This window comes from Rhipicephalus sanguineus, chromosome 6 (assembly GCF_013339695.2).
Source record: "Rhipicephalus sanguineus isolate Rsan-2018 chromosome 6, BIME_Rsan_1.4, whole genome shotgun sequence".
NCBI lineage: Eukaryota > Metazoa > Arthropoda > Arachnida > Ixodida > Ixodidae > Rhipicephalus > Rhipicephalus sanguineus.
The window spans coordinates 34,127,132-34,141,429 of NC_051181.1; the positions used below are offsets into that span (position 1 = coordinate 34,127,132).

At 50.1% G+C, this 14,298-nt stretch overlaps 1 protein-coding gene across 1 annotated transcript; it reads left to right on the forward strand.

The window, feature by feature from the left end:
* The first annotated feature begins 10,092 nt into the window (after positions 1–10,092).
* LOC119397184 (uncharacterized) lies at positions 10,093–10,968 on the forward strand. The gene has a single exon (XM_037664623.1). It carries the CDS (start codon positions 10,093–10,095, stop codon positions 10,966–10,968), a length of 876 nt encoding a protein of 291 aa, XP_037520551.1.
* Positions 10,969–14,298: the final 3,330 nt, after the last annotated feature.

Consider the following 14,298-nt stretch of genomic DNA (forward strand, 5'->3'; position numbering starts at 1 on the left):
GCCAAGTTTTGGTAGTTGACCGTGGACAATTTCGTAGGGAGAGGTTCCGGCTGAACTTTGCAACGCCGTGTTAACTGCGTATCCAGTTGCTTTGAGATGCTCGTCCCAGTCGGCCTCACCGGGCTTGTTGCTCGTACAATACGGCGCCAGTCGAGCTTGTAGCGTCTGGTTCGACCTCTCTGTCAGGCCGTTCGCTTGTGGATGGTAGGCTGCCGCGAAATGATGCTCAACCCCCGCTTGCCGGAGGTAGGTACGGAGCTCACGACTGCGGAAAGTGGTCGACCTGACGGAGATGAGTTTCTTAGGGAGGCCGTGTCTCCATTCGAAGTGGTCTCACAGAAAGTTTATGACGCAACTGGCGGCAAGGGAAGGTACGGCAGCGACCTCTATAAACCTTGACAAGTAGTCCACCGCGACTATAATATATCTGTTGCCTGCTGCCGACGTTGGAAAAGGCCCGATGTGGTCTATTCCCACAGTGTGAAAAATTGTCTCCGGAGGCGTAATCGGTGTTAGTAATCCAGGTTGACAGCCCGGACGCCGTTTGTGTTGTTGGCACACTTTACAGCTTGCAACGTACGAACGCACGCTCCTGTCCATTCTCGGCCACCAAAAGCGCTCTTGTGCTTTGCGCAATGTTGCTCGGTAGCCTATGTGGCCTCCTTCGGGTGTGTCGTGGATGGCACGCAGAATACCCGAACGTAAGGAGGTAGGAATGACCAAAAGGTGGCGTTCGTCTTGCTTCTCGACCCAACGACGACGATACAGCGTGCCGTCGCGTAAAGCAAATTTGCGGCCCGTTGCGGCCCGTTGCGGCCCGTGTCTGATAGGGAATTCATAATGGTGTCTAAATCTTTGTCGATGCGTTGGGCATTCGAAACGTCTTCCTGGGAGAACATGATCCAGTCTTCGTGGTCTTGCAGGGAGCGTTCCTCGGTTGGGTTTCGCGATAAGGCATCCGCAACCTGGTTTTGTGCTCCTGCGCGGTGACGGATGTTGTAAGTGTAACCTTGCAGCCGAACTATTCACCACGCAAACTTGTGTTTGAGGTGCTGTTTAGCGAACATCCACGCCACAACGGAGTTATCCGTTACAATAGCGAATTGTCGGCCAAACAGGTAGTGCCGGAACTTCTCGTCAACGCTCCAGACGACAGCCAGGCACTCTAGTTCATTGGCGTGGTAATGGCGCTCCGCGTCAGACAGTTTGCGGCTGGCGTAGGCGACGACGTGCTCACGTCCGTGCGGGTCACGCTGTATAAGCACGGCCCCTATACCAGTTTAACTTGCATCGGTGTGTACCTCTGTAGTCCATTCTTCATTGAAGTGGCACAGAACAAGGCTATGGGTCAATTGATGTATAAGGGTCCGGAAAGCGTCGTCCTGCGATGGTCCCCACTGAAATTGTGTTCCCTTCCTTAACAGGTCCGTGAGCGGTGCAGCTGTTGACGCAAAGTTGGGGACAAACTGCGCCATTGTAATGCAGAGAAACAGAGACATAGACACAACGCCTGTTCAATAGGCCCGTTGTTCTATTCTGCCTTCGTCCTTCTCTTCTTCGCGCTACCCAAGCATGCGCCCTAGCCCGTTGCCGCTCTTCGTCATCACAATATATATATATATATATATATATATATATATATATATATATATATATATATATATATATATATATATATATATATATATATATATATATATATATATATAGTTTGTGAAGACGTTTATTGACGACGAGATTGACGGCGACGATGCACAACGACAGAGCGCAGACTAGCAGACTCTCACGAGCACGAGCACGAGGGGCGCGCTCTCCGAGAATAGGCGAAGAGGGCGACCCACTAGGAGACGCTTGAGAGGACGACCCATTAGAGCGTCCCATTGCTTCTCTACAATTACCCCGGGTACGAAAAGGGAGCCGCCTGGCGACCTAACAGCTGGTCACTATGAGCGGGTCATGGTAGGGCTTGAGGCGCTCCACGTTGACAATGTCGCGCCCTCGACGGCGCATGTCCGAAGACGGTTCAATAGGTTCAATCAGGTAGTTGACCGGGGATGTGCGTTCGACGACACGGTAGGGGCCTTCGTATTTTGGTAGTAGTTTGGAAGAGAGGCCAGTTGCAGTGGTAGGAACCGAGAGCCATACGAGCGCTCCAGGGAGGAACGTGGGTGCAGAAGTGTTGGTGGCACTGCGAATGCTCTTCTGCCGCTCTTGGTCCTGCGTAGTAAAGGTCCTGGCAAGCTCGCGACACTCTTCAGCAAGTCTGGCTGTGGCAGAAATAGGCGCACACTCCGATCGATCCGGCATGTATGGAAGGATTGTGTCTATTGTGTGCGACGGGTGCCTGCCGTACAATAAGAAAAAGGGTGAGAAACCAGTGGTGCTTTGAGGGGCAGTATTGTAGGCGTAGGTGACGAAAGGCAGAATCGAATCCCAATTTGTGTGATCGGCGGCGACGTACATCGATAGCATGTCGCCGAGCGTGCCGTTAAAGCTTTCGGTGAGGCCATTCGTCTGCGGGTGGTAAGCAGTAGTTTTGCGGTGAACAACGTTGCACTCTCTGAGGATGGCTTCGACGACTTCCGACAGGAAGACACGGCCTCGATCGCTGAGCAGCTCCTGGGGTGGACCGTGGCGCAGCATGAACCGGTGGAGCAGGAAGGAGGCTACATCGCGCGCTGTAGCCGCTGGGAGGGCGGCAGTTTCGGCGTATCGCGTAAGGTGGTCTACAGCGACGATGGCCCAGCGGTTACCAGCCGACGTCAGAGGAAGTGGCCCATACAAATCGATGCCAACGCGCCCAAACGGCCGGTCAGGGCAAGGTAAAGGCTGTAGACATGCAGGTGACTGGTGCGTTGAAGCTTTGCGGCGCTGACAATCGATGCAGGAGCGAACGAACTTCTGCACGTAGCGGTACATCCCTCGCCAAAAGTACCGTTGGCGAATGCGGTGGTATGTTTTCGATACCCCAGAGTGCGCACACTGCGGATCAGCGTGGAACGATTCGCATATCTCAGAACGGAGACTGCGGGGTATTACTAGTAGCCACTGGCGGCCGTCGGCGTTGTAATTGCGTCGGTGAAGGAGGTCGTCGCGAATGGCGAAATGATGGGCTTGACGACGCAACGCGCGAGTGGATGGTGTTGCCGATGGATCAGTGAGCAAGTCTATCAGTGAAGCGATCCACTGATCCTTGCGCTGTTCGGTAGCGATGGTGTGAATGTCGATGGAAGAAACGGCATTGTGAGACATTGAACTGTGGGTATTGTCGTCAGGCAAGGGGGAGCGCGAGAGTGCGTCGGCGTCAGCATGCTGGCGTCCGTTGCGGTACAGCACGCGGATGTCGTAGTCCTGTAGGCGAAGTGCCCAGCGGGCGAGGCGGCCTGATGGATCCTTCAATGATGACAGCCAGCATAGTGCATGGTGGTCGGTGATGACATCAAATGGGCGACCATACAAATAAGGTCGGAACTTCGTAAGGGCCCAGATAATCGCCAGGCATTCCTTTTCGGTGACGGTGTAGTTGGTCTCGGCTTTGGTAAGCGTACGACTTGCATATGCCACGACATATTCAGGGAACCCTGGCTTGCGCTGCGCAAGGACAGCGCCAAGACCAACACCGCTGGCGTCTGTGTGTACCTCTGTAGGGGCCGTAGGGTCGTAGTGGCGTAGTATGGGAGGCGACGTCAACAAACGACGGAGCTTCGCGAAAGCTTCGTCGCACTCTGACGACCACGAATTGAGCGGCCCATTACTTCCGAGGAGCTTCGTCAGCGGCGATATGATAGTCGCGAAGTTCCGAATGAAGCGCCGAAAGTAGGAACACAGCCCTACGAAACTGCGCAGTTCCTTGACGGACGTAGGTTTGGAGAACTCGGTCACGGCCCGAAGCTTGGCTGGATCGGGGAGAATACCGTCCTTGGATACGACGTAACCGAGTATTGTCAGCTGCCGTGCTGCAAATCGGCACTTCTTTAGATTCAGTTGCAAACCGGCCTCGCTCAAACGCGTCAAAACATGCCGCAGGCGTTGAAGATGCGTGGAGAAGTCCGGAGCGAAAACAACGACGTCGTCGAGGTAGCATAAACATGTGTGCCATTTCAGGTTGCGCAGAACGGTATCCATCATGCGCTCAAAGGTGGCGGGCGCATTACACAGCCCAAACGGCATGACGTTGAATTCGTACAAGCCGTCGGGCGTGACAAAGGCGGTCTTCGGTCGAGCCTCATCAGCCATAGGTACTTGCCAGTACCCTGAGCGCAAATCGAGAGATGAAAAGAATTCTGCGCCTTGCAGGCTGTCAATCGCGTCGTCTATTCGCGGTAGTGGATACACGTCCTTGCGAGTGATCTTGTTAAGTCGTCGGTAGTCCACGCAGAACCGCACAGAACCGTCCTTCTTCGCCACAAGAACGACAGGAGACGCCCAGGGGCTGTTAGAAGGTCGAATAACATCGCGGCGAAGCATCTCGTCGACTTGCTCGTTGATTACACGGCGTTCTGTGGGAGATACGCGATATGGACGTTGCCGCAGTGGCGGCTTGGTGCCAGTGTCGATGCGATGCGTAACGGCGGACGTGCGGCCGAGGGATGTTTGAGCGACATCGAAAGAAGAGCGAAATTCTTCCAACAGGCCCAGAAGCTGGGAACGCTGGACTGGCGTAAGGTCGTCAGCAATGGAGGATCCAAATACATCAGCGGGTGATGAACCAGACGTGGAAACAGCACCGAGCGTACTGGAACTGTGGCAGTGCATTTCATGTGGTTCGTCCATAACTTGTGCGTCTTCGAGGGGTTCCACGCTACCGAGACATTCCCCTTGCACCAACGTGACACTGTACGGGAATGGATTGATAAGAAAAATAGAGGTGCTGCCCTGAGTGACTTGCACGGTCGCAAAAGGCACCAGCAAGCCTTTCCTCGTGCAAACACGGTCAGATGGCGAGAGGAGTGCAACGGTGTCGGAAAGACTTGCGCAGTAGACTGACACCGCCGTTGACGAGTTTGCAGGCACCTTGGTGTCGTCTTTGACATGTACCTTGCCCGCAGCCGATGGATTGTCTGCCGGCGTCCAATCAGGGAACGGTGAGAGCTCTATTTCGGCTGGTGCGCAATGAATGACGGCGTCGTGGAGGGAGAGAAAATCCCATCCTAGGATGACGTCGTGAGAGCAGGCAGGAATTATGATCAATTCGACGGCGTACAGAGCATCCTGAATATTGACGCGGGCGGTGCACACCGCTGTAGGGTGAATACTTTGGGCGCTGGCTGTACGGAGGGACAAACCGGAAAGTGGCGTCGTCACGTTTCGCAGTAATCGGCTAAATTTGGCGTCCATGACGGATACGGCGGCTCCAGTGTCCATAAGGGCAGATGCGCGAACACCGTCCACAAACACGTCTATCACGTTCGATGGGCTTCGCTGAGGGCTTTGGCAGTTCGAGAACGTCGCAGCCCTTGCCTCGTGGACTGCGACGACTAGTTTTCCTGGTCACGTGAGACCGGACGTGGCCGCATGGGCGACAGTGAGCGACGTCGTGGAGACGGTGACCGGCGGGTAGATGTTGCGGCGCGGGAGGTCGGTGACATAGGCGGCGCTTGATCATAATAAGGTCGGCTTGATTGGCTGGGGAGGGCTGATACGACCCGACGCGGCTCCATGCGATTGCAGTAGCGTGCGACGTGACCGGCGCAACCGCACGCGAAGCAGATGGGGCGGTTGTCGGAAGAGCGCCAGCGGTTCGCGGGTCCCATCCATGTCGCAGAACGGGACGGACGAGACGGCTGCTGATATGAGGGCATTGTGGTCAGGAGTCGGGGCCTGGGGGCGACGTCGACATACGTAGGCGGCACAGCCGCGTCGAAGGCCTGGGGTCCGACGACGGCTTCGGCGTAACTTCGCGGTGCAGCCACAGGAATCGCTGGGGGCGGCCTGGCTACAGCTTGCGCGTAGCTTAGCGGCGCATGCACTGGAGACGGTTGGTGGTATTCTGGAATGACCTCTGCGATTTCCTGCTGAATCGCTCGGCGGAGAGGAGGCAGGAGGGTAGTGGGCGGCTGGTCAACACGCTGCGGTGGAGCGAAAGCCAGTAGAGAGATCTGGCGGGCAATTTCCTCACGCACGAACGACTTGATTTCGGCGAGCAAGGTGAAGTGGTCGGAAATGGCCGACAAGCCCGCGAGATCAGCATCGCGTGATGGCGGTCGACGGGTCATCAAGCGCTGCCGGCGCAGCTCCTTGTAGCTTTGGCACAGCGTGATGACCTCTGCCACTGTGCGAGGATTTTTGGCCAGCAGCATGGTGAAGGCATCGTCATCGATGCCTTTCATAACATTCCTGATTCTGTCAGACTCCGGCATGCTCGCGTCGGCTTTTTTGCACAAGTCAAGGATGTCTTCAATGTAGCTCGTGAACGATTCACCGGACTGTTGTGCCCGTTCACGCAACCGCTGTTCCGCTTGCAGCTTACGGACGGCAGGGCGGCCAAACACGTCGACGATGGCGGTCTTAAAATCGGACCACGTCGGGAAATCGGATGCATGGTTGTTGTACCACATGCCGGCCACACCCGCGAGGTAGAAAACCAAGTTGCTCAGCTTTCCTGCTTCGTCCCATTTATTGGGGACACTCACCCGTTCGTAAATCGTGAGCCAGTCCTCCACGTCGGTGCCATCCGCGCCGGTGAAGACAGGAGGGTCACGAATGCGGGGGACACCGGGACAAGCGGTCGGAGCAGGAGGCGGCGTTTGCTGAGCGGCGTCTTGCGGTATGGTAGATGGCGCGGTACGGGATCGAAGTTCCAGGGGCATCGAATGGAGACCGAAGTTGTGGTGACGGTACAGCACTCTACACCACTTTGTGAAGACGTTTATTGACGACGAGATTGACGGCGACGATGCACAACGACAGAGCGCAGACTAGCAGACTCTCACGAGCACGAGCACGAGGGGCGTGCTCTCCGAGAATAGGCGAAGAGGGCGACCCACTGGGAGGCGCTTGAGAGGACGACCCATTAGAGCGTCCCATTGCTTCTCTACAATATATATATATATATATATATCAGCCCACAGGCGTCGTCGGCCCCACACATCAGATATACTTCCGGAGCCCCCCTGGCAGAGGTGTTAGTTCTGCGTTCGCTACCCACGTGCGCTATGCGTGGTAGAGACGCAGATTCTGCCCTCACACCCACGAAGCGAAGTAGATCGATGGTAGATATAACGATACTCGCTCTTCTCGGACGTCCCTGAATCGTGGTAGTAGCGCTCTTCTGCGTTTCGGCTTCGCAGGAAGGACTGCAATTCTCCTATTTTACCCGACCGCCTGTCTTAAATAATTAAATAGTAAATAATTTTTCATTAATAACTGCCGTAATTTGATGTCTCGAATCATATTAGACTGTATGTCGCCCGAGAAAACTATGAAGGGAGCGAGCAAATATTGCATTTCCCTAATATTTTTTTTTGCACTTTCGGACACATTTCTTGAAACACCCGTATATCCTTGAGCTGTATCAGAAAGCGAGTTCAAACAAATGCTTTCGATTTCGACAGGTTGGTGCCTTACTGTTCGAGCGACGCGTGGAGTGAAGCGACGAACGGAAAACCTGAAAGTGAGTTTAGTCTTGTTGCATATAGTGCCATACTTTGCATTAATTATATTCGTGCATGAAGACATTTCTGGTGTTTAGAAACTATAAAAACGCTGCAAATGCTTCTTTTCCCTATCTTCTAATATATATACATATATATATATATATATATATATAATGTCGAATTATCGACGGGGTTTCTTTTTTTATTTACTTTGCGCTGTGGTAGGAGAAAAAAGGGAGAGACTGTGCATGAGCAGTTTTACAGGTTTCTCGTTTGCATACACCGAATTCTCGAATATTCACATCATAAATGCGCATTTGCAATAATCTAGTTCACAAATGGGACGGGCGCAATCATGTCAGGATATTCAATACATTGCTGTGAAATTATTCATGAACCCGAGTTGGTTTATTGATATCTGTCGTAGGAGGTGATCTTTGTGTAAATAGGAGCGCCGCAAGGATTCTTTAGGATAACTTCACACAAAAAAAGGACAACTGACTGGCGCCTTGAGAGCGGTGCCCATCTTACGAATATCACACTGTACTGCCCGCAGTAATTTGTCGCATTTGCGAATGAGTGTCCTGACGGTCATTGAATAGCGTGTATTTCTGTTCATATGAGTGTTATCAAAACGTATGATTAGAGGCACTGCGTAGTTTATTTCAACATTAATACCGATGTGACTTCTCGTGGACGCGTTTGGAGAGTAAGTGCGTACCTCTGATTTCGCGTGTACAGAACTCATGATCTGTTACTTCGACGATAACGGCCCGTTGGTGAAACGTCGTGTCTAGCCTTTACCAAAAGTCATGTTTGTAGAAAACAGATTGAAGATGGAGCTATTGACGAGAAAGAAGAGGTGGCCAGGGGCACGCTCTACATTCTTATTATTTTTTTAATGCTCGTTCTGACAACAATAAACCGAAGACGTGTCGGTTCTGCGGTCTCTCTGGTCATTCTGAGACATGGTGCCGTGACCAGGATACCTGAAGACAGACGCGAAGACTTCAACCCCCTTCGCAACAACGGGTTGAAGAACGGAGCAGCGGCGTCTGGCTCAACATCGAACCGTCGCGGGAAGGACCACGACAGATGACCATTGGCAACTCAGCTACACAGGCAAGGGCCTTTTCACACGATTTCAAGCATGAATAGAGAAGTCTTATCGAAGAAGCGGAAGACGCTTCGAGCAAATGTAACAACGCTTACGAGCGAAATTGATAAGAAGATAGAAGAAGAAGCCGATCGAGCGCAATTAATGACACTTCTAAACCAGATGAAGAGCGTGTCACAGGCGCTAAACCAAGTTAACGAACAGATTGAATCGCTCATAGAAGAGCAAGACGCGGAGGCAGAATTTGAAAGAGTTTTGCATTATGAGATGAAGATCATCGCAGCAACGACAAAAATAGAGGAGCGATTACGAGAGTTGGAACGAGCGACGCAACTAACCACAAGAATAGTGACAGACCAGGCGACAACAATGCAAGGTACTAACCACACCTCGGACATGCAAGAGCTTGTTAAGTTGCCACGTCTTGAAATGATCAAGTTTGATGGCAAAAGAACAGCGTGGCCTAGGTTTCGGCATCAGTTCGAGACATCGGTGCACAACAGATCGAACATGCCGAAGGGCCAGAAATTTAATTACCTTCTGGCGTCACTCAGCGGGGAGGCTGCTTCTCTAATAGAAGGTTTACAGTTCTCTGATGAGAATTACGATCATGCAGTCGACCTTCTGAAAGAAACGTTCGGGCGACAAGACAGTTTAAGGGAGACATATATAAAAGAGCTAGCAAACGTAGAAGCAGTGAAGAGTTCCAGAGATGTGGACGGATTGAAGAAACGATTCCAAAAGTTGCAAGTAAACACACGAGCGTTGCAGTCTTTAGGCGTGGAGATGGACAGTTCCGCCACAGTGATAACGCCTGTCGTGAAATCTGCGCTACCAGTGGACATGAGGATTGAGATGAAGATGAAAGAAATACAGAAAGGTGCAGACAACAGTCCAGCAACAACAGCGTCGGACTCAACATCAAGAGAGAGCACGCGTTGTTTGAAAGGAATGATGGAGTTCTTAAACATCTATATACGCAGCAGAGAAGAAACTCATGAGGAGAAACAGGCCGAGGACAAACCACCACGCAATACGAGAGGGACAAGAACATATACGCTTCAAAGCACCTCTATGAAAAAATGCATTTTCTGTGAGCTGACTGGACATTACACGGAAGATTGCAGAAGAAGTTTAACGATGGAACAGAAGAAAGAAGCCTTGCAGCGGGAGCGAAGGTGTTTCAGATGTACGAGACCTTACCATACGGCGAAGATATGCCGCGCCAACGTACGCTGCAAGACATGCAAGGGAAGGCACGCAACATCCATGTGTCGACCACGAACATCTGGAACGTCAGCTCAACAGTCAAGCAGCGGTGGCGGACAAATACGTACAAGCGACCAACTTGATCGGGCAGACGTCAGCAAGTCCTGCAACATGCACGCACAGCAGTCTGGTGAGCACAAGTGCATACTACTGCAGACAGCCTTTCCATGGACGGAGGGAGAAGAAAGTGGGTGCTACGCAAGGATTATGCTGGACAATGGGAGCCAGAGGACATTCATCCTCAAAAGATTGTCGGGAAAACTAGGGTGCAAAGTAAAAAGATCCGAAAGAATCACCGTTGGATCGTTTGGAGGAGGAGAGGTGGAACTCGACTTGAAAGTCGTCGAAGTCAACGTGAAGAAGGACCCTACATCCGAACACATCACCATTGAAGCGCTCGAGATAGAAGTGATATCCTGCGACGTGCTACCATCTCCACCTTTGGCAGTACGAGAAAGAGCAAGATCTCTAGGAATTTCTTTGGCTGATGACAGTAAGAAGGCGGGCAATGACGGCGAAAATCTAGAAACTTCAATATTAATTGGAGCAGATTACTACTGGACGGTAGTCACTGGTCGCATTCGCGAGATACAGCCGAAAGTAATGGCAATAGAAACGATGTTGGGATGGACGGTTCAAGGTCCTGTAGATCTTCGTTCTGTTCCACTGAAATCATCGACGGTTATGGTCCTCAAGGTCAGTGCCAACTCTGACACGATCACCGATGAACTGCGCAAGTTCTGGGATTTGGAAAGCATGGGAATCACGGAGAAACCCGAGGCAAAGCCAAGCGATGACCGTGTGATAAAGTACATCAGAGAAACAATGGAGTTCAAGGCAGGAAGGTATCAAGTGCGGCTACCATGGAAGGAAAACGTAACGTTATGTGACAACAAGGCAGTTGCAGAGAAGAGGCTTATGCAGGTGACAAAGAAATTATGGAAAAATCGCGATGACATTCAAGCCTACGACAAAGCTATTCGATAATACTTCGAGAAAGAAATAGCAGAAAACGTCGAAGAACCTGCCGGAACAGACGTACGGAACAAGTTTGTCTATTATATGCCCCATCAGGCTGTGATCAAGAAAGAAAGAACAACGACAAAGATACGGATCGTATTTGACGCATCGTCAAGTCAAAACCCAGGGGAATCACTGAATGACAACCTGGAAAATGGGCCAAACCTTAACCCCGATATCACAAGTTTGCTGATGAACTTTCGACAACACAGGATTGTCATGTCAGCAGACGTGGAAAAAGCGTTCCTGCAAATAGCAATACAAGAAAATGACCGAGACGCACTGAGATTTCTGTGGTGGGAAGAAATACCCAGCGAAGCTATGCCAAGCCCGGAGATAAGAACATGGAGGATGACGAGAGTAACTTTCGGCACTACACCAAGTAGCTTTCTTCTAGCGGCCACAATTCATCGACACTTGGATGACTTCGAAGAAAAGTATCACGCAGTTGTGGCGCAACTCCGAAAAGGAATATACGTCGACGACGTCTTACTAGGAGCCGATGATTACTCGACAGCTGCTAAACTGTACAAAGAAGCAAGATACATTTTAGTGGTGCAGGAATGAATTTAAGGAAATGGACTTCAAATGACGCCAAACTACGAAATCTATTTGACGAAGAAGGAGAAGATTTAGATAGAAGAATCAGAAAAGAAGGACAAATCAAGGTTTTGGGATTGAAATGGAATTTTGTCGACGACCTGCTGAGCTTCCCAGACACTACGTGGCGACAGGACATGGATACAAGACAACTTTCAAAACGTCAGGTTTTGCAAGCTACGGCAAAGCTATACGACCCTTTAGGTTTTTTGACACCATTTTCTGTTAGAGCAAAGATGTTGATGCAGAAGATTTGGATAGAAAACCTAAAATGGGACGACCCGTTACCGAGCCAGCACCGATCAGCGTGGAAGGATTGGGCAGAGGAACTTCAGCATCTGGATAACTTCACTATTAACAGATGCTATGACTACAACAAGCAAGCTGAGGTGAAAGCATCAACTGTACACGTTTTCTCAGATGCAAGCCCAATGGCATACGGAGCAGCAGCATATCTCGTAACAGAATACTCAGATGGCAGCAATGAGGCCAGTTTACTCATGGCAAAAGGTAGAGTCGCTCCAATCAAAAGATTACACTGGCAAGAATGGAGTTGTTGGCCGCCACAGTATCAGTTCGATTGGCCAGTCATATAACTGAGAATTTCATCAGGAAAGTAAGAAGCGTGAGATTCTGGACTGACTCTCAAATTGTGCTTTGCTGGATCAAGTCAAGCAAGACGAAAGATCTGTTTGTTCGCAACCGCGCAGCAGAAATCAAGAACAAATCCAAAGAGAGTCAATGGGGTTATGTTAAAAGTGATGAAAACCCTGCGGATTTGATGACGAGGGGCGTGAAGATGCAACATTTACTGAACAGTGAATTATGGTGGAAAGGCCCCACGTGGATCAGGAACGAAAAACAAAGGCCTGATTATGACATCATGATAGAATCGGACAATGATGACAACGAACACGACGAAGAAATTGTGACAAGCCTAACTACCACGAGTCAAGAGAAAATAATCGATGTTAACAGGTTCGGATCGTATAAAAAAGCATTGCGAGTTACAGCGTGGGTGATGCGATACATTGAAAACCTAAGAAGAGAAGCGAAAGCAGGTTCGCTAACAGGAGAAGAATTGGACAAGGCAGAGTTGGTGCTGTTAAAGCAGGAGCAGAAGACGTTACAAAACGAAGTGACACGAATAAATGGCACAATGAAAGTGTACAGCACGGACATCTTCGAAGACAATCAAGGTGTCCTAAGAGTGAAAGGGAGGCTTCAATGGAGTGATTTAAGCTTTGATGAAAAGCATCCCATTGTTTTGCCAAGAGAAAGTCGCTTGTCAGAACTCTTAGTACTGCATGCGCATCACGTTACCATGCACGGTGGCGTTGCATCGACATTGACACACTTAAGGACAAAGTTTTGGATTGTTCGGGGCCGACAGATGGTAAAATACGTTATAAAGAAATGCATCACGTGTAGGAAGTTTAATTCCCGACCAATGACGCAAGAACGGCACCACTTCCAGCTGACAGGATAACGAAGACGAGGCCATTCGAGATAGTTGGTGTGGACTTCGCTGGACCGCTAAATGCTCGAGAGGAGAAAGGCAGCAAATTTACGAAGTTCTACATTGTGATATTTACGTGTGCAGTAACAAGAGCTGTACAACTAGAGTTGGTCAAGAAGATGTCATCGGAAGCGTTTATACAAGCGTTCAGAAGATTCGTAGCTAGAAGAGGATTGTGTACGACAATTTATAGTGACAATGCAAGAGCCTTCAAGAAATCCGAAAAAGAGATAAACAAAATATTAAAGATGGAAGACGAAAGGGTGCAACAGTATACCAGCAACCTGCAAGTAAAATGGAAGTTCATTGCAGAGTTAGCTCCATGGTGGGGAGGATTTTATGAAAGACTCATCAGAAGCTTTAAAACGTCAATGACAAAAGCTATAGGAGCTCGACTTCTGGATGAAGAAGAACTACGGACTGTGGTTGTTTGAGGCAGAAGGAAGTAATTAACAACCGGCCTCTTACTTACGTGTATGACGATCCCAACGAGCCACAACCCATCACACCGGCGGATGTTATAGGAGGCAAGCAAGTAATTAACAAGCAAGAATACGACAAACCTGGTGAAAACAGTTGCTGAATTACTGGAGTAGAGAAGAAAAGAGGCAATGATGACATGGTGGATCAGATGGAAACAAGAGTATTTAAGGGAGCTGAAGTGTGCTAGCAGAAAAACGGCTGGACACACAGCTATACAAGAAGGAGATGTGCTTCTGCTTGGAGAAGCACGTAAAAGGAAGCAGTGGAAACTCTGTAAGGTTGAAAAGATTTTCCGAGGCAAGGATGGACTAGTGAGGACATGTTTGCTTCGGACATCTGAAGGAAAACTGGTCAAGAGACCGATTCAGCTGTTGTATTCGCTCGAAGGCTGCATCGGTTGAATCTGGCCGGCGGGAAGATGTAGAAAACAGATTGAAGATGGAGCTATTGACGAGAAAGAAGAGGTGGCCAGGGGCACGCTCTACATTCTTATTATTTTTTTAATGCTCGTTCTGACAACAATAAGCCGAAGACGTGTCGGTTCTGCGGTCTCTCTGGTCATTCTGAGACAATGTTGATTAAATCTCTGCATATAATATGCTTCACCGACGGCAATGTTCAGCATTCACTAGTTGTAGCAAAGCTTATGCGGTATAGCCTAGCTTGTCCGTACTGAAAAAAAGTCCTTTATCTTT

What these genes read in the sequence shown, in the direction of transcription:
- LOC119397184 (XM_037664623.1), top strand. Translation starts at nt 10,093, where the DNA reads ATGCACGCACAGCAGTCTGGTGAGCACAAGTGCATACTACTGCAGACA.